General features: G+C 41.9%; 1 protein-coding gene across 4 annotated transcripts; it reads left to right on the forward strand.

Annotated features, from left to right (window-relative positions):
- The first annotated feature begins 261 nt into the window (after nt 1–261).
- tjp3 (tight junction protein 3) lies at nt 262–20,567 on the forward strand. 4 transcript variants are annotated; one of them, XM_020081177.2, is made up of 30 exons: nt 262–456; nt 7,661–7,717; nt 8,754–8,875; nt 9,041–9,143; nt 9,262–9,547; nt 9,692–9,795; nt 9,928–10,117; nt 10,269–10,344; nt 10,734–10,831; nt 11,124–11,220; nt 11,329–11,508; nt 11,629–11,732; nt 12,309–12,393; nt 13,092–13,180; nt 13,454–13,550; nt 14,694–14,782; nt 14,923–14,995; nt 15,142–15,215; nt 15,543–15,606; nt 15,713–15,869; nt 16,107–16,215; nt 16,310–16,529; nt 16,612–16,817; nt 16,922–17,017; nt 17,156–17,235; nt 17,324–17,534; nt 17,691–17,791; nt 18,365–18,919; nt 19,504–19,562; nt 19,668–20,567. In XM_020081177.2, the coding sequence occupies exons 2-30, from the start codon at nt 7,670–7,672 to the stop codon at nt 19,786–19,788; spliced, it is 3,894 nt and encodes a 1,297-aa protein (XP_019936736.1). In that variant the 5' UTR covers nt 262–456; nt 7,661–7,669; the 3' UTR covers nt 19,789–20,567. The 4 variants fall into 4 exon arrangements, with proteins under 4 accessions (XP_019936736.1, XP_019936733.1, XP_019936734.1 ...); XM_020081174.2 differs by lacking the exon at nt 262–456 and adding an exon at nt 3,246–3,676; XM_020081175.2 differs by lacking the exon at nt 262–456 and adding an exon at nt 4,466–4,733.
- The last annotated feature ends 775 nt before the right edge of the window (nt 20,568–21,342 follow it).

Consider the following 21,342-nt stretch of genomic DNA (forward strand, 5'->3'; position numbering starts at 1 on the left):
CTGCACAGTTCAAGGAAGTAAACTGTCATAAAATAAAGTGGTATCATTATCGATCTGTCAGGTTTGGACTGCCTTTTATGAATACATGTATTTCCAGTCCTGAAAAATGTAAGAGAAGCAGCTCAGGACTCACTGATTTCGGTTTTACTTTTCTTGGCAGCAACACAACTGGGTGGAGGACTTTTGTTTACGAGGACACACTTCCGGTTGCTTGGTGACGCCGCGCTGCGTGATGACGTCGCGAAACTCACCTTTACGTCCTGTCGCGGTCGCCACGCCTCCTCACCTGTCCTCTGGAGGATTCAGGAGAAACTCGTGAGGCTCCAGAAAAGAGACGCGGCGGAGGAGCGAGACTCCTCAGAAGAGGTTCCCCGGCGGAGAGTCGTGAAGCTGCTGGACGAGTGGAGGGACAGCGGCGGACAGGAAACACTGAGCCCACAGACAGGACGTCCACAGGTGGGTTAGCTTCTCCTCTGCTTCCTGGTACACACAGGTGGAGCATGGCTGTCAGGCCAGTGAGTCCACAAACGTCAGCAGAATGACGAGAGGGACACGAAGCTGGAGAGAAACATTTACTGAAGTTATTTACAAGAAAACGTAACATGTCTAATACCATAGGTGTGACTGTAACCTCATTTCAAAATAAGATCCAGGCGAGCTAGCTAGCTTAGAGTTAGCTTTGAGCATTTCCACCCCTACAACTCACGGCTAGATATGTAGAAAAGTTAAAGTCTAATGGCGGCATCACTTGTTTATTTAAGTTTTTACAGGCCTGTGTGCCAGTTCTTGTTGTTATCATGGTGTGTGGTTTGTTATTTACTATATTTTACTGCAGCATATTTGATGCTAGCTTTAGCATAAGCACCTGTGTGTCGTGGGTTCTCGTTTTTGTTGCCTTTTTCCGGTGTAAACACCGACCTTGTCAGGACCAGTGTACCTCATGGGGACCGAGGCTCAGTCCTAATGAGGCAACACATTCTTTCTGAGCCCCTGGTTTAAATTGGGATTAAGATGTGAATTGTGGTTGGGTATGAACTGGTCATGGTCAAGGTGAGGAGAAGGTCCACAATGATTAGAAGTCAATTTAAAGCCTTAAGGATATCTGCATCCACATTTTTATAAGAAAGCAGTGTGTGTGTAGGTGGGTGGGTGGGTGGGTGGCTGACAGCTTCAAGCCCCACTTTCCCTCAACCTCACCGTACTGGTTCTGCCACACATGCAAGTTTCTACCTGTTTGCCAGCAGAGTTTCACAACAGTTTCGACTCCACATTCCCAAACAGCTGCGTCTTTCTTTCCCTTCGCTCTAATCAGTGGATTGAACTGATGCACTGTCTGATTGAGGACGTCCCGGTGCTTCAAGTACGGGTGTCATGTACTTGTTTGTCTGCAGTTTCCTGTGACAGGTCATTTTCTCGAGCTGGGTCCATGTGGATTTTATATATTTACATCTTGAATCAAATGAAGTGTTTTGATTTTGAGTGTGAAAGACGTCTGACAGGAATATCACCTATTTGATGATGTATATTGTGATTAAGTACATTCCATGAAAATTAAAACAGGGTTTTTCGTGCAAATCTTCATCACATTGGTGACGTCTGGGAATCTCTTATTTCTATACAGCTTTCCTCCCCATTTATTAGCACTGTTGCCCACTGTGGTCAAGAATGGTACTCAGTAGAGCAGATATCTCTGCCAATGCCCAACAGCGTCTTTATGAAATCCCATTTAAATCTCCTGATTTTCAGATATCAGTCCTCTAAATATGTCAGATTGTTTTCTTTGGCCCATGTCCCATCTGTGTGGTAGTTTTTCTTTATAATCCTGCTGAAACAATATGCACAGAGATAAAAACATAGCCTCCTTGGTAGAGGTAAGTAAAGAGACTTTTGCTCACTGAACGGTGAAGGTTACTTGCTCAAAGGTCTTAACAACTTTTCAGGTAGTTTATTGTTACACATAGTACACTTGTTATCGTCTAGTTTTACATGTCTCAGTTCAATTTAGTTCCGCTTTAACAACACACTAAACACACATTCGCATTTATATCTGATCTCTTTAGGTTTTTTTATTTAATATTTATTAATATTGATCTTTTTAAATAGGCATCTTGTGGACTGAAGCAGAATTGTTGACGAGAGTGAATCAGGTTTCCCTAGCTTGTGTGAGTATTTTCTCATAACCCATGTGAAGACGTCTGTATGGGTTTCAGGGTAGATGTAAAGTGGGTGCTCATAGTACTTACGCACTGTTGAGCACATACCATGAGTAACTCCCCTGTATGAGTGCAAGCTACAAAGCCCAGGCCTGTGTAATTACAGCCGCTCTGTAAACCTCTTGAGTATTTGTCTTCCAGAGCTCGATGTTTACACAGAGAAGCTTCATTATTTTCCTCATTAACCACTAACACTGTGTAAGGAAGTATCTATACCTCTCTGAGTCATGGGCTTGTTGGAATGATGCACTAGTGAACATTTGCAGTAGGACCTGTAGTGGAACAAGGTGGTGGGTGGTTAATGGTTGGTAGTTTGCATGTTGTTATAGCAGCAGGAGGAGGAAGAGGAGTGGCCTTAATCTAACAGAAACACAGTTGTGTCTCTGCTGCTGAACAGACCAATGTCCTGAGAGAGGAATGAATGGTTATTTACCTACTAGAGGGGGCACACCTTTGTGAAGTGTTTGTTTTAGTAACAGTAGTAGTTGCTTTCAGTGCTCTCTTTCTCTTCAGACATATTAATAATGCAGGACTAGTGCCCCGACTGACCGGTGGCTCCCTTCTCCACCTGGCTGAACCTAAGCCAAGGACTTACACCTGTTATTTTAATAATACCTACATCAAACTGTGAATGAAGGATCTGTGGTTTAAGAAGTGTTACAGTGTTTAATATTGATTTCAATATCACCCTTGAGGTGTGTAACCGCCCCCTCCTTCCAAACAATTTGGCTGCAAGTCACTGTGACTGTCATCCTGGCGAGGCCGGGCACTGATAATCAGAGTCAGACAGAGGGAGAGATTGCAGCACGCCCACGCATTGGGGCGTGCATAAACGTTAACCATGAAACTCAGATACCATCAAAGCTCTGTGTTGCCACGTTGATGTTTCCTGATCCTGAAAACACAGCAGGGTCTGTGTAGGAAGCCTTGAAAACTTTACTCAGAGCAAGCAGACCTATAGTGTAGCAAACACCCCATCAATTATTAACAGCCCAGCGCTCTCATTCCTCAGACGTAACCATAGCACCCAGCAGACTGAAACTCAGCCAGCAGCCCAGGACCTGCTGTAGCCTTGTGGGAAACACTACAACTTAAACCAAGTGGCTCACATACCAATGACGGTGGGAGCAAGGGGTCCTGTCTGACTTTATCAAACTGTCAGAAAAGGAATAATTCAGGACGCATGATGGACACATGGGCTGTCTGTTGGAGAGAGATTTATTTTCTACATCTTCAATAGAATATTTTTAGGTGTCTTCTTGCTGTGGCGTCTCTGTGGATTGTTTGTCCTTTTTTTTTTAACCCATCTAGATTATTTCAAGTCTTTGCCAGAGTTTGTGTGCTGGTGTTGTTAACAGGAGAAAAACAACACTGTTACGATGAACCTGACGCAGCGGATAAAACTTTTGAAGCACTTTGGTTCTTTACCCCCTGAGCCTCCACCTCCACTTCTGGTGGTGCCTGTAAGTTGATGCATGAGGATGAAGCTTTAACCACAAAGTTTATTTAAGTATAATTTTGTAAGAGGTTGTGTTACCAGAACAATGTTTGTTGTGGAGATGAGTTTGCAGTTACTCTTTATAGCTACAGTCACAGCAACAGTACATTTAACATTTGTTTTTAATTTGAGCTCAGTAAAAGTCTCAAGTCTATGCTAGTAATAGCTTCAAAAATGCAAAGATTTTAATTATTTATTCATTTCATATTATTATTATTAAACAAATTCTGAACATCACAGATGTTCTAATGTTAACTGGTATTTAATTTCATATAAATGCATAAACAATGACAGTATATTAAACCAAAAAAATACTACATTTACAGAATATGTACATACAGCCAACAGAATACAGTATGTCATTTTATTTATTGACACACAAATGTAGTATGTTTCAGTTTAGAGGTTGAGAAAACCAAGAGAAGATTGTGATATTGTAAATGTAGAAATAAGTCTTCATACTTGAAAGCAATACAAGTGATCAATAATTGATTCCATGTTCTTTTGGTATGTAGCTGTTTATTTCTACTTCAGGAGTTATGTCGCAATAGTTCAACCTCACTTTAAACCCATGTAGGACGACACACATCTCAGTGATACCTGTTACCTTTACAATACTTCACTCCTCGACTATCTGTCTAGTATGCACAGCAGTACAGCTCCACCTTTATCCATGTTGATTAAAGGGCACTGGAGAGTGACTGTGAGAGTGGGCAAAGGCTGGGTGGGGGAGGAGCGCTCCAGGTGAGGTCTCGCCCTGCAGACACAGAAACACAGCAGCTCGTCATTTGCAAGAGAAAAAAAATAATTGCAGCAAGAGGACTGAGAGAGAGGCCATCACCCGTGTGGATCTGATCTGAGGAACAAGTAGCTGGAGTTGGATACCTGGGAGCTGTTGTTGTTTGTCGTTGCCATATGGAATATAAAGAGCAGGCTGTTCGTTGACCTGCTGGAGGCCGCAGGTGTTTTGTTCAGCTTAGAAATCCCAGTGGGAAATGGAAGTGAGGTTCAAAGACCAAGTGGTAAGTGATAGGGAGGAAAACAAAGGATTCGTGATCTTACAATATAACATGAAAATGTCTGAACGTACCTGTAGCTGTTGAATAATAAATGACCTGTATGAGACGCCAGCTAAAGGTGAAACCCCGAAGGTACACGTCTGCAGGTTGTGTGCTTTAACCAGAAAACTGATGGCAACTTATCTGTGTTGATATTTCTTACATTTCTTTGCTCATTTCAGTTTGATCCATTGAATGTTTACAGGAGCAAAGCACATAGCTAGTTAGAGAACGTGTTAATGATTGTTGAAGCATCGTGTTTGTGACCGACTGCGTTTTGTGCAAGTGTTGCTCTGCTTTGTTCAAACACAGGATTTGTTTGGGCTCACAGCATTCATGTGGCTTTTAGTCCTACTTTACATTCAGTTGTGGGTAAACATCAAATTCACGATGCAGTGACTATTTGGGTTTTTACATCCTACGTGACCACATCCTCAGTTAAAGTTGATCTGATAGCTCCAGTTATCTTTCTAAATGTATAAGTCCCCTCAGTAGCTGATTGTTGCAACATTATACAGACAGAGATGACCTCTACTTATGAAGTTGTTTTACCTTGTTGTTTATCTTGTTTGCTCTTTGCCTGCACAGTTGAGAGACTGAGATCCAGATTTTCAGTGACTCTCTGCAAACCAGCTTTTCCCTCACTTTAACATTGTGATTGTGAGTTTTCACTGATATAATAATTCATGGATATTCATGGAAAAAATGACATATTTAGGGGACTGATATCCATAAGTGTTTAGAATTTGGTGCAGCTTGATTGAACACAAGTGGACTGTTGGGAGGTGTGAGCTCCACTGAGTGCCATTTAGTTTTATCTTTCACATATGTGTGTTTTTAAATTCACAGACTTTCATCTCAAACATGAAGAAATCTCACTCTGTTTCTGGCTTTGCTCTCGTATCTTCCACACCCTTGAAGCTGTAATGAAACTACAGTATCAAACAATGACATCAGCTGTTTGTGTCAGTATAGACTCAAATGCAGCAGGAAAACCAATGGCCAGTTTTTATTTGAGCAATTTGTTCAGTTAATGAGTAACAGGGTACCTGCCTACCAGCCTACCATTCACAGGTCACACACACCGTGCTCCTGCACTCCTCTTTACACCCACCAGAGAGTTCAAAGTTGATATTTTGACCCCTCAAAGATTAGTGGTCCCAGTCAGTGGTGGATTTTGTATTTTTTTAAATCAGGGGCCATAAAGGGGCCACAGTTTACACAACAACACAACTCCTGATTCAGTAAGGTGCACGTATCAGGTCATTCCTTGTTTACTGTTAGCTCTATAGCTTTGAGCAAAGCCACGTCATTTCATGGAATATTTTTTATAAATCCCTAGGAAATAAAAACTCTCCTCAAATTGTCATATTTGTTGGCAGCCTTGCCAGACTACTAACATGACTACTTAAAGACTACTGGCAGGACTGGGCAACTTCAGGGGCCAATCAGATATCAGATGGGGCCAGTGTCCCCTGGCCCTGACCCTGGATCTGCCCCCTTATGTTTTATTAGACTTTCATTTTCAACTGAAATACAATTCTAAAAGGGTGTGATGGAAGTAAATTCACATTGAGTTTTTATATGGAGTGTTTGAATGAGGTAAAATACCAAGCAGGTGATTGTACGCAGTGACTTCCACACCTCTCTTGCCCGCCACGTCAGTTTCTTGTACTCGTGTCAACTACATATTCTGCTCTCAAGTTTAAACAAATTCCACACTGTTTTTTTCTACTATGACAGAACATCAGTGTGTCTGACGAGAGTAGCTGGCTTTTCCTGTTTATATTTGTGCTTCCTCGATGAATGAAATATAGTCTACGACCAGCCCACACTTTGTGTTGTTTGGTTTTGAAAAGAGCTAGTATGTGGAAAATGAGAAACATGCGAGGCACGCTGGCGTGTTAGTGCAGCAAATCGAAGCCTTGCTGTTGGCTGAAAATGAGTGGTTCATGTAGAACACCGCCACGTTTAAAATGTTTTTAAAGAGATAAGTAGAGATTCAGTCAAGTGGAAGGACAGGAGACTTTGGTCAGGTGATTTAATTGTGCATTCTAATTGGAATGAGTCTGGTAAATGCAACTCTTGTGTGAAATTAAGCAGCAAATCACCCACAAAAGTTCAAATATTTGATTTCTGAGTTTCTTCATTGATCTTCGATTCTGCGTCTGTTAGAAATAACACAGTGTTTCAGTTTCACCATTTGCAATCTTAAAAACAAACAAGCACAGGACTGAGAACTTGTATGTCTACAAACGCTCTACAATTACACAAACCTCCAGGGACAAGAGATTTGACAGTCCTGTTTACAGAGAGCCAAACATAGAAATATGCTGTGTAGAGCAGGCATGATGTGTAGCTGGAACTGAAGATTTCTTTTGGTCCACCTCATTTACGTTGTCACTTCTGGTTGCAGTGAACTATAACTGGTGTTTTCATTACTTTTTGAAATTTTATTAACAAATGATTATTCAATTAAAAAAATGATACGTTGTGATGGTACCCATTAGTTACAGCCATGCCTGTCTTTATACAAGGGTTTTCTATGTGTACACCTCCAGAACAATTCCCCAGTGATCTGCTGTTAGCAGGAACACACACACATGCACACACACACACACACACACACACACACACACACACACACACACACACACACACCCCGTGTAGCCCCTCCTCCATACCAGTCAGGCAGGATTGGGGCAGGTGAGAGCTGAGATCAGGCTGAGTCGTGCACACACTCTTTCGGCTCCGACTCAGGCTCAACTCTCCTCCACGCAAAGACCTGGATTGTGTTGTAGGATGAATAAATTATTATTATTATTGTCAAATTTAAATATTTAATGGACGAATGTATCATTGATTGTTGTGTATGTTTCTTTTCTTTCCAGAAACCAGGCATGGAGGACTTAACAATATGGGAGCAACATACAATAACACTAAACAAGGTAAATGGCTGTTTCAGTGGCTCAATGTAACTTTATGCTAATGCTACATAGCTAATGGTAACATTAGCAATCTAGCAAAAACACCGTGAGTTCAACTTTATTTCTTTATTCTTACTAAGAGCTGTTAACTCTTGTTTTTCATCTGTCTCTATCACTTCTTTGCCTCCTCTTAAGTTAGCATGCTAACAGCTAGGCCCAGCCCCGCCAACCCATGTCGTCACTTTCCTACATGGAGTCACTGTAACATACAGTCTGTCCTGAAGAGGCTGAGCGGTTCAGAGGACGTATTGTAAACACTTGTCTTGCAACAATAGCCGAAGCTCTTGGCGAGCGACCAACACCCGATTCCCGCCAAGAAACCAAGTAGAGGGGCTGAGAAAACCAGCATATAGCACCTTTTAAAATCAGAATCAGGGTTTTTTGCCAAGTAGGTTTACACATAAAAGGAATTTGTGTGTTTAGAGATAGAACAATATAAAATATATATACATTAGATAAAGGAAAGAAAGAAAATATTCAAATTATGATCTCAGAATTTAATTTGTTAGGGGTTATGATGATGTCACATATCTATCTTCTGACTCCACATTAAAAGTTTGACATAAAATTATAAGACGCGTAAGTATATTTGAAGGTATCTTTGTATCTTTCGTGCGTTAGTGTTGTTTGGTCTGTGCTCAAAAGCAGAGATGAAAGTTCGAGCCTGGAATGTATGGCACAGAGGCAGTTTCACTATTGTTTCCGAGGGTATTGTGTAGAATTTGAGTGGTTTTAGCAGGACCGTACTTCAGACCTCTCAGTTTCACAGCAGGTATTAAGAGCGACACGCCCTGCTGCACCCCACAGCACCAGCTGTTCATACTGAACACTGCTGGAATGTGCTCCTTCTTCCTTTATCTCTCTACTGTATCTCCCACACACGCGCTCACTCTCTGCCCATCTACTTTCCTGAATTCTCTCTCTTCACTCGCTCATGTTACACTGTCATGTCTTAACTTTCCTTTTCGTTTCAATTTTCATTATCTCATGATGGCAGGATCCCAAGCTGGGTTTTGGATTTGCCCTATCAGGAGGAAAGGACAAGCCTCACCTAGATGGGGACACAGCCGTGGTGGTGTCAGACGTGCTGCCAAACGGACCGGCCATGGGACGACTCTTGTAAGTCGACAACCATCAACCTTGACATGAATGGAGAAAATTTGAAGACTCAATTGTTTACACAAAAACACATGATCCTCTGTCTGGTTGTACATACACCTGGGACGTATGTGAAGCCATCAACAGAACCAGACTCATGTGTGTTTGTTTCCTCGTGTCTTGCAGCAACAAAGACCACATCGTCATGGTAAATGGCACGTCCATGGAGAACGTCCACTCTAACTACACCATTCAGGTTCTGAAATCATGTGGCAAGACTGCAAATGTTGTAAGTACAGAGCCAAAGCACCAACACCAAACAAAACACCTAAATTACTCCTGTTTCATCAGTTGTTTCTGCTCAATTGTCTAAAAATCTTTGCCTCTCTCAATTTTCTCCTCTCCAGACAGTGAAGCGCCCTCGCAAGATCCAGATCCCAGCCACTACCAGGCCATCTCGGGCCGCTTCCCACTCCAACCTGCTGGACCAGGACCCTCCTAGACGAACACGTCGCTACTCAGACGGCAGCGACAACCGGACCAACAATCGATACCGAGCCCGCAGCTCCTCACCGGATCGTAACGGGTATGGAACGCTGCCGTTAATGTCGACAGGCTACAAGAGGCTCCCACAACAGGATGTTCCAGACAAGCCCCTCAGGACCACTCTGGTTAAAAAGAAAGTCACAGATGGTAAGATACCTCGAAAAGAAACCTGAGTGTTCATGGGAGATTCTTACTCCACTACAGAACAAAAATTCAAGATAATCCACACCTCTTAACCTTTCTGAAGTACTGATGTCGATCTGGATTCTGGTCGTCTTCCTCTTTCTGCAGAGTATGGATTGAAGCTGGGTAGTCAGATCTTTATCAAGCACATGACAGAAACTGGCCTTGCTGCAAAGGAAGGCACGCTGCAGGAGGGAGACCTCATTCTCAAGGTAATGAACGACTCATCAATCTGAAACTATAATAAATATATAATTCCCCCTCTGTAATAAACTTGTTAAAAAAGCCATTTGTAGCGTGTGAAATAATCTGATCGTCACTTTTGATTTGTTTCCTTTGACCAGATCAATGGCATGACGACGGAGAATCTGTCCCTGCTGGAGACCAAACACCTGGTGGAGAAGAGCAGGGGCAAACTGACCATGACAGTGCTCAGGGATGACCGCAAGTTCCTGGTCAGCATCCCCGAGGTGGAGGACAGCGCCCCCAACAGTGAAGACGGCCGCCGCCACAACAGCAGCTCTGAACTTGAGGGTAAGGGAGGGAGCAGGTGAAAGTAAAGTGGGGTAGCAAACATAAGGATTTTGGACTGTGGTGAAAGTAAAACGAACTCTGACTTATTTTTTATTGTGTAAGAGAAGAGACAAAGAAGGATTTGGACGAGTCATTTTCTGTTTCCCATCAGACATTTCAGACATCGACCAAGATATTCCTGTTCACAGAACGTCCCGTCCACCCACCAGAGAGAAACGGACACGCAGGTACACAAACACCTTCGAGGCCACCTCATAACATTTAATTCATTCAGTAGAAGTTGTATTTTTCCAACAGGGTGAAGATTCCTTTCAGCCTCTCTGAAATAAAAACTAAACCCTGTCTCATCCCTGTCATTTAGTTTCACTTTCTAACCACCAAGCCATCTGCTGTATAATATACCCAGCCTGCATCATCTGTCCCATTAAACAATGATGTATTATTTGTGTAACACAAGCAAACAGATGGTGAACAGTAACATGATATAGATGTAATATTTCAGGCTGCAGTTAAGTGGTGTAATTTCCTGTAATTTATAATGTATAGCAGTAAAACTTGAATTGGATTTCTTATCGAAAGCAATGAAAGATTCCTGTATCTCTGTCTTTTCATCCAGGACGAGAGCCGATCCTCCTCCAGCCAAGTCTCGGGATTCATCACCGATGCGCTCCACCTTGACTCGGCCTCCTGTCGCATCCTACGCCTCTCGCAGAGGTCAGTCCTGTGCAGTCACTCACTTACACCAGAACACACATGTACATGTACATCACAAAACTGGCGATAAAGGAATTCTCGTTTCTCTATTTTCTTCTTATATAGATTTTTTTCAGCCTTAGAAATAAGCAAGGTTAACATTTTCTTAGTTTCATAATGAGTCAAGCTGAGACTGGTTTCACGTTTCTGTAGCTGCTGGAAGTCGCATTAAGCTTTAAAACCACGACACAAAGATTTAAGTACACAGTTGGGCAGAGATGGTGTTTGTTAATGTTTGTTGTTGTTTCTTCAGCTCCGTCTGAGTCTGAGTCGGATCGCAGTCTATCTCCTCCTCGTGTCAGGAGAGACCGAGAGAGTCTGGACATGAGGGATCAGCCCAGCAAGTACAAGTCAGTAAATACAATTTTTCTCTCATGGTGAGAAAATGTTCATCAAACTCTCTCTGTTTTGGGATATATTAAGATTTTCAACAACTTTTTATTTTACTCTCTCTGCAGACCTCTCTCTGGTATGTCCACCCTACCCAACCCCCGGTCTTCTCCTGCAGTCCCCAACTGGAACTCCTCCCGGCCCACCTCCTCTGCCTCACGGCCCCGCAAGCCTGTGTCGGAGTCGGACTCTGACCGCAGCGCTTCCCCTCCTCCAATCCGAGAGAGCTCACACTCAGACAGATACAAGTAAGGACAAGGCTTTATTCAACTCCGGGCTTAAATTTAAGATCTTTAAAGATTCACCATCACAAACTTTTGTCCCTGCAGATTCTTTTCTAACAGATTTTTTCTCTTTTGTCCCTGCAGAGTTCTCCCTGATCTGCCCCACCATAGCCTTAGAGCCTCCCCCATCACTGTTCGCCAGGAGCCACAGAGGAGGGTTAACTCGCCCATCAGAGTCCCACCCCCAGGTCAGCACACACTTCTACGACAATATTTGCCTGACCTTCAGTGTTTGCTGAGTAACAGGTGTCAACTGTTAAAAAAAGTCGAAGTCAGAGCAAAACATGAAGGTTGATCTGTGCAGCGTTTTCAAACCATATGAAGAAATAATCAGTCAACTCTGTTTGGTACAAGTTGTGATTAATGGCAGCATTGCCCCACATTGTTTCTATATTTAAAAAAAAAAAGCTATAACAAAGAAGATTAATATTTTGTTCTGTACAGAGGAAGTTTCATGTCATGTGGTTACTCCTATTTAACAGTCAGCATAAAGGCTGATTGATGCCGACAATTATTGGACCATAATGGTAGTTGTTTATGCAAACACAGAAAACACCTGAATCATGAAAACATGGTGGTCTAACATTTGAATATTTTAGAATAAATGTAAAGCTCTTAAAATAGAATTTCTGATTTGCAGTGGTCAAAAAGCATTTTGTTGTGATAAACAACATCACAAACCACACTTCATGCTGCAGCACAGTATAGACCACGCTTTATGCAGTAATACTGTATTTAATCCCTCCCGTTCTCTTTTTCCTCAGACTCCGAGTCCGAGTCAGAGGGCAGCTTGGCGCCTCCTCAGAGGCAGAGCACCACTTACAGTCAAGACTCCCTAAGCAGATACAGGTATAGATGAAGGTCCCTCCAACCCCCACCCCCCACCCCCCCTCCTGACCCCAACAAGATCTCACGGACTGGGAACTGAGCAGACTGTGAACGCCTCTGTCATTATTAATAGCAGCTAATCATAAGTTTTTATTTTTGCCTTTTTAGACCTTAAATTACCCCTTTTTTCTGTCTGGTGATTTCTATTGATTTGCTCTTTTTTTTTGTTTTTGCCTTAAAGACTCATTTTGTAGCCTTTGATTTGATTGGATTTGTGGTTTGGACTGTACGAAGTGTTTGTGCTTGACATTTTGTTTTAATCAATGAAATAAAAGTGACTTTCACTGAACATCTCCCTCTCCTGTATGTGGCTAAGTGTTGATTAAACCAAGGAAACTTATCAATAACAACTCCAATCATATATATATATATTTAAATCTGCATGTTTTTAGTTGACGTGTTACAAAATTGCTAGTGACCCCAAAAAATAAATGAAACAAGACAACTAATACTTCTGAATGGTCAGTTTCGATCAGTGACTGTTAACCATCACAGAGACAGCTTCCCTCAGAGATATAAAGGTGAATATTCAACATTCAAAGTTTCTTGCTTTCAGCAATAATCATCATATTAGCCACGAGTCCCCCCCCTCTCAAGACGTGACTGAGATTTGTTGTCTTCCTCCTCCCTCACTCCCACCTCCCTCTCTTCTCTTCCAGAGTCCTGCCAAACGTTTCCCTGCAGCCACAGGTGGAGCCGCCGCGATGGAGCACTGCCAACACTATTGTCAGCAATCCGCCACTGAAAGGTGTGTGTGTGTGTGTACATGATGTTTCAGGTGATGTGTCTTTGTGTGTTTGCAGAAAGCACTGTAAATAGTTGTGAGGAGAGTTTTTGCATGTGCTTTGCTTTCATTTTTAAAGAGTTGTGCCAAAATCAAAAATTCCCAACCCAGTTATCTACAAATTAAGCTACAAATCAATGAATTTCTATCTAAATTCATCCTAAACAATGTACTGAAGTATAACATTTGTTAAAAATACATTACATGACAATATCCTTCCTGTATTGATGCTCTCAGCTGCTTCAGAGACCGAGTCCGAGGCCAGTTACACATCTGTCCCTCGCCGGGAGTCAACAGACAGTGAACGCTCCAACGCTGTCAACAACAGATACAGGTGAGAGACACTTGATACTTTAATGTGATGAATCAAATGTTGACTGTCTACAACACCGCAGCTCTCCCTCACGAGTCACCAGCATTTCACCACAGCTGAGCAACTCAAACATACATTGTCATAACCATTTCTATAAACATGACCTGTGGGACGAACCAGAAAGTGAACTCTAAACCTAAATTTAACCCCAACCAGCAGTGTTGACAGTAACCCAGATGTCTACTGATAGTAACCTGAGCATTTACAAATACGGCCAATTTAGATTCTCCCTCAGAAAGAAACTTACTCTGTTGATCCTGGAACTCTTATCACAGACAAAACGTTTATAAGAAAGACAAAATCCAGAGATATCACGTTTTTATTTGAAAGTCTTTATTGTGATATTAGCAGAGTTCATTGGAATTTGTCTTAATGAGCTCACTCAAATAAAGAAACTACATACTTGCTCATCATAGAGTATGAAACACATCATTTAATCTGATCCCAATGTTAAATGACTTAAACGAACATTTAAAATAAATAAAACCTCCTTATATATATAAAATGAAAAGCTATGACACTATCACCTGTAGGATGATAATCAGTAGCAGTGAGTCATTAGGTAAAGTACAGAGTAAAAAATGCATCTGTTTACTGCCCCCACTTAAAACCTACTAAGCGGCCGGTAGTGCAGATCTTCACAGTAGAGATGTGTGAGATGATAGTGACACGGATGTCAGACTGGTTAAACTGCTTAACACACACACACACACACACCCAAACATACACACACACATACATACATGCATACATTCTTGGCTTACATAAGTTGTGAGGATACATTTTGCATATTAACAAAAAATCTTAACCTCATCCTGACCTTGAACATAAAACTCAAACCTTAACCCTGAAACAGTCTAAACCCTCAACCATGCTCTCTGAAGCTGGGTGAAAGGGAACCAGCACAAATGTGCTCACAACGATGTTTCAAACAGAAAAAGTGTGATAGAAAGTCATCACATGACAGGATTTCCTGAAAGCTGCAGATACACAAACGATATGAGGCATAGACATGACTACCTTTATTTTCACAATGATTTATGTACAAAAATATGACAAAGGTTAAAAGATGTGTTTCTTTCTATTTCCTGTTTTCCCTCTCAGAGTCCTTCCTGAGATAAAGTCCACGTCAGTCGCTGTGAAGCAGGAGCCTCCTCGTCGTGCCCCATCACCCATCAGGCCACCTCCTGACGGTCAGTTTACCCTCCCCTGTGTAACAATCGAATCCCCGTCCTGTCTTCCTCTTTGTTGTCATCTGGAGTTTTAGAGTAAAAAGACCAAAGTGAGTCCTGACCACACTCTGTCGTCTCTCTCTCTATACTTCTCTCCTCAGATTCCTCAGAGTCAGATCAGCTGTCACATCTCAGGAGGTCAGGGAGCTCAGAGCGGGACGTGAGCCACCGCAGGTACATAATGAAACGACACAGTGTGTCCAATAAACAAACACATCAGATGATCATCAGAAATAAGAATGTTTTCTCCCCCATTGGGACAGTTCCCTTAGTACTGTTGTAAACATAGATGTAGAAACATGATGTCTTCTCCTCCTCAGTGTTCCTGGTGCTGCTAATGGAACTGGAACCACCAGGTCTGGGATTTCAGTGAAGAGCAACCCACCAGCTTACTGTAAGGCTCAGCACTGTGTGGGACATTTAAGCTTCGAGTTTGATAACAGTTGAATAGTTTCAGTAAAGTTTCAGGAAGTTGTGATTATTGATCAGCATCAGGTAAAATTAAAGTAAAGTAAAAAACGTTTTGCTGTTACAGGCTTTTCACAAAGCTTTTGGGGGTGAAAATGAACATGACTTGTGTTATTATAATAATAATGGAACCAGGATCAGTACAATTGTTTTAGACTTATTTCAGAAAATAAGTATGTTAATTAAATAGTTAATAAAGTGATCATATCATTTATAATTTACAATTAATACAGTCATTTCATATCTTTTCCAGCCAAGCCTGAAGAAGAGCCCATCTACTCTTTACCCCCAGATTCTTACCCATCACCTAATCCAGGGTGAGTTTTTGTGTTGAGTTTTTCTTCATGTTCATTCACCAGAAAAGTAGTTAAACCACAATCCTAATCCCTTTGCTTGTTTGCTCTGTCTGTGTAACACCCTTAGGTACAGCTCAGACGTGCACACAGTGTCGTTCATGAAGGACGGCAGCGTGGGCCTGAGGCTGGTGGGGGGCAACGACGTCGGCATCTTTGTAGGTGGAGTTCAGCCAAACAGCTCCGCGTACAACCAGGGAATGAAAGAGGGGGACCAGATTATGCAGGTGAGATCCTGGTTCAGCTGTGAAGATCTTGTGTGCAGAGGTTTCACACCTCAGGGCAGATGTGAACAATCAATTCATTCTCTCCAGAAAACATTCCAATTATATTTTCTGTTCTTGGTTTGTTTCCTCTTTGAAAAGTCAAAATGATTTTCATCTATCCTGCACACTATATTATTAAGATCTTGTACTTGGAGGTCTGACGTCAATCTGACTAATCTGAAATCTTTTTTTCTTCAGGTAAATAACGTTGATTTTGGTCATTTCACACGTGAAGAGGCAGCAAACTTCCTGCTGAACATCAAGAAAGGAGAACAAGTGGCAATTTGCACTCAGAACAAGATGGACAGTAAGTGTAGCAGCATAAAACTGATCCGAGGTCAACTTCCTTTCAGTCTCCACCAGTGAGAGAATTTTGAATCCTGAATGTATTGTCTCTTCAGTTTATAAGAAGATCATCAAGTCCAACCTGGCCGACAACTTCTACATCCGCACCCACTTCGACCACGAAGCTGAGGGCCCCATCGGTCTGAGCTTCACCAGAGGGGAGGTGTTCAGGGTGGTGGACACCATGCACCGCGGCAAACTGGGCCACTGGTTGGCCGTCCGCATGGGGAACAACCTGCACGAGATGGATAAAGGCACCATCCCCAACCAGGCCAGGTCAGGAAGACATGAAGATAGATTTCTGGTTCAACCAATAGCCATAAGTTTAGTTTTTATTTTCCTCATTTATCTCCTGCAGGGCTGAGACGCTGGCCAGCATCGAGCAGTCACAGCGGGCGACTGGAGAGAGGCAAGTGACAGGACCCAGAGCCGAGTTCTGGAAACTACGGGGTCTCCGAGGGAACAAAAAGAATGAGAAGAACGTGCGTCGGAGCCGAGACGACCTGCTGCAGCTCACCATTCAGGGCAAATTCCCGGCTTACGAGAGAGTCCTGCTCAGAGAAGGTTGTTTTTCTTCCACACACACAGATGATGTCTTGTAGAATCGTGTCCTAACTCGCTGACTAGTTGAACAAGTTTTAATAATCCTGGATTGTTTATGTCTGCAGCTAATTTCAAACGGCCGATTGTCATTCTGGGTCCTCTTAATGACATCGCCATGGAGAAGCTGGCCAGAGAGATGCCTGATGAATACGAAGTGGCAGGTTGGTTTCTTCTTCTTGTCACTTTCTGACCTGATTCTCACATTCAGAACAACACAATTCTGATAATGTCTTCTGTGTCTTCATCACTCATTCTTCTGATTTTCTATTTATATATTAAACATTTCTTTTTTGTGGCAGAAATGGTTCCTCGCAGTGGAGGAGGAGACAGCGGCTCCACCGTTATTAAACTGGACGCTGTTCGGAGAATAGCAGAGAAGGTGAGTCTGAGTCAAATCAACAAAATCCTCTTTTCTTTGTGTTCTTTCTTCCCCTCACACCCTCTTTCTCGTGTTTCTCTATCCCCAGGACAAACACCCTCTGCTGGACATTACTCCTACTGCAGTGGAGAGACTCAACTACATCCAGTACCACCCCATGGTGCTGTTCCTGGACCCCCACAGCCGTAAGGACGTCAAGGCCATGAGGCAGAGGTACAGCCCCGACTCCAACAAGAGCTCCAGACGCCTTTACACACAGGCGCTCAAGATGAGGAAACACTGCAGCCACCTGTTCTCATGTAAGAAACAAGTCTCTCTGTGTCGCCAGTTACACCTGAGAACTCATTAGACTTGAAACAGTGCAGTTGTTATGTGTGTTCTTTATTTATCCAGTCTTACCTGACAGTAACAGATGTAGTTGCACCATTTTTACAATGTGTACATTTCCCCTCCAGCACGTGTTGACCTGCAGCCCAACTCACACACCTGGTATGAGAGCCTGAAGGATAAGATCCGCCACCAACAGTCCAAACCAGTCTGGGTGTCTGAAGTCACGGTATGACACACAGCTCATGATGACACACGCACACAGTTAGACAAATAATCTGCTATCAAACATTTTTGTTTTTCACACATCAGATCTTGGAAGTCCTAGTTTAGATAAAATAAAATAATATTTTTTGGACTGTTATGATCAGTTGTATATAAAATCAATAAATATTAGGTCAAAATTAGGAAACAAATAAATAAGCTAATAAGCAGGGAAACTAAAAAAGAAAAATAGATAAATAAATAAACACATTTGTTGCAAACTACATTTGTACAACATTCAGTGTTCTAAAGATTTCACTGCTCATCCAGCAAGAGGCACAAGAAAAAAACATTCTACTGGTCCTTGATGTGATGTGAAACAGGATTATTATATTGCATGTTGTGACAGACCCCTGATAATGTCCATCGATACCTTCAACCAGGTCTCATAGATTTCCACAGTTTCAAAATACATGTTTTGCACAGCAACACAAAAGCATATTTGAATAGAGCAGAGGGTTTTGTTATCCATCCTACAGTTTGTAAAACATCTCTTGTTGTCCAATAACAAACTAACGCCACTTGTCTGTCTGTCCAGTTGGAGAGTGGTGGAGAGCAGGACCTGGATGCTCTGGACCAAACTCAGTCAGACTACCTCAGTGCTGCCAGTGACCTGGAAGACACTGACGGAGAGCCCTACACAGATGGAGAGGCCTACACCGACAACGAGGACCTTGAGGAGGCCTATCCCGGTCAAGAGGCCGCCAGGTCTGGAGGAACATGGGTAGCTGGAGCCGCTTTAGCTCGATCGTCTGAGCCTGCGTTCGGGCACCGCAGCCCCGTATTGGACCCCGAGTCTGACACGTACTCACTCAGAGAGATCCCACCTCTGTTGCACGTTCCTGAGCCTAGATCAGTCCGCCGGGACGATTACAGCCCGTCTCACAGCGCCGCTGAGGAGGAAGACGACCCCGCTCATCGCAGCTTTACAGACTCAGACTTCAGTGCGCTTGAACCCACAACACCATCAGAGGGCCCTCCAGATTTTGTAGCCCCGGACCCCACCATTAAGCACGAGAGCTCGTATGCTGAGGTGGAGCCTGAGAGCCCACATCATCCCAGCCTGTCTGTCATCGAAGAGAAACTACAGCAGGTAAATGTAATGTGTAATGATTGAAAGGACCCTGTACTGTTTAATGTGTAACCCCATAAAATCTAGAGATCTTCAGAGCTGAAAGCTGAAACAATTAGTGGATCAATAACTAAATTAATTAATCGCTCATTGCAAAACAATTTAAAGCTGTGACTATTGACTGATTGTCATCTGGATATTTTTGTAGAACAAAACAGGTGATGAATTTTCTGAAGAGACCAAAAAATTAACCAACTAAGAAATTGATTGTTAGCTGCAGCCGCTGTTTTCTCTTTTTTGGAATTGCGATGACTGATTTTCCCACTAACATCTGATGACGATGGGAGATAGGAAAGACAATCTAACTTGAACCCAAATGTAAAGATTAATAATAAATCAATAATGAATTATAACTGTTAAGGAAGGTTTAAAAAATCAGGTACTGAATGAGAATGAATAACTGTATAACTGCTTTGTAAAATGGTCATCAGTGTTGTAAAGATTTCATGATTTGTAGTAAATAAAACTTTATATTTATGTTTTAAATCAAGAGGAAGAAAGATATGAGAAATCCTTGTTTAAAATCCGTCTTGTCTTCTCTTCAGGCTCGTTTTGCAGAGCCACAGGCCCAAGCGGAGGATAAGAAGGCCCCTCAGTTCATCGTGTAAGTGTTCTTTTGCCCTCTGTGGGTTTTTGGCACTTACAGTATGGAGGACACCAGACTAAGGCTCTGTGATATTTATAACGTCTCTCCTCTGCTCCTCAACAGGCTGGCACATCATCACCAAGCAGTCCAGTTCAGACGCACACAGATCCGAGGCAGTGACAGCTCTGAGGATGAAGACGACGAAAAGGACGACATTGAATGGGGCCCTGCAACAGAACTCTAAACACATTGAGGATGAAAACTGGAGTCCAGTGATTTTTGACAGGACAAGGAAACAATTTCACTCCTTCAAGAAACATCGATTCCTTGGATTTCTTTTTTTTTTATCTGACAAAGACAAAGCATGTTTATTTATACACCACCATTCAGACAATTCAAGGTCCTTCACAAAGGCACAGAATGAATTCATAATTAAGATTTGTCTGAAGATGTTGGTCGACTTATTCAAAGGGTCTTGTTCAGGGGTGGAACAGTAGAAACTGCTTTGTTCAAGATCACCACAACGTTTCACTTTAAAATTTAAAGTCTAGAAATAGTGCCTGGTTTATTTTGTTATTTTAATAACCGTATGTAAAACAAATCAGCATACTTTTTGTTTTTGCTACTAAATGTAATAATATCTGCAAATTCTAGTTGTACTGGAAACTAAATGAGTCTCTTTTTTATGGAAATATAGCAGGGCATATTTGAATGACTAACTTTTTTTACATTAAAGTGTTTTCCTCATTTCAAAAGTGGTATTGGTCAATCATCACAGAAAGACTAAAACCTATAAATGTCTCTAATGTTTGTAAGTAACCACATTTAACCCTGATCACTGATAATCAAATGAGATCTAGATGCGACTGGTGTGAAAGTATTTTGTCTTGATGTGGACAGTGGAATTTTAAACAGGAGCGTGACAAAAAACGTGGTAACGATGTAAATTTGTATGAACTGATCTGTGAGTAGATTTGTTCCTGAGCCTCCGAAGCTAAATCAATAAAGTGGGCAATAATATGACCTTTTGTAAGTCAATATATAAACATATAAAGCACAATTTCCTGTTTAGGTTATTTTCACATAATCCTTTAGAAAGTGACCTTATCTTGTAGCCTACAGCAGCCCTGCAGATTCCATCGTTATTGTTGTACTTAGACGATATATATTCTTGAATAAATCCATGTGTAATCAATCGAATGATCACAAACCAACATGGGACAGAGAGGAGGCGGACTTTCGTGTCACTGGATCAGATTTCATTTTTCAGACCGTCTCTCATTTTAATGTCAGTATAATGCAAAGACACTTTACAAAGTTAAAAAATAGAAAGCAAATAACGCTATTTCAAACGAGTCATAATCACAATCACCTCATAAAATACAGTTAAGGAAAGTGACATAAATAAATCCTGGTATAGCCGGTTAATCTGCATCTTTCTGTGATCTTGCAGAAAACAAATAAACCAACAAACAAACAGACTCAGATGAAAACACAACCTCCTCTGTGGAGATAATTAAAGAGGTTTATTGTTTCAATATGTTTATACAAATATGTAGTTTAAAACCAATCCATTCATTTATGTGGTTTGATTTATTTGGTACTTATTACCATCATCTCTTTTCATATCCATCCATCTACATAGCTTGACAAAAAATGTTTTCTTAACACACCTACTTACGCAAAACTAAATATGTCTGTGCTGTAGCTTAAGTGGTAAATTTAAAGTTAAACATTACGTTTTCAGCAAACAGGTTTTACTTCTCCATCACAGATCTGTGAACACACGCACACACAA

This window comes from Paralichthys olivaceus, chromosome 3, assembly GCF_024713975.1.
Source record: "Paralichthys olivaceus isolate ysfri-2021 chromosome 3, ASM2471397v2, whole genome shotgun sequence".
In the NCBI taxonomy this organism is placed as follows: domain Eukaryota; kingdom Metazoa; phylum Chordata; class Actinopteri; order Pleuronectiformes; family Paralichthyidae; genus Paralichthys; species Paralichthys olivaceus.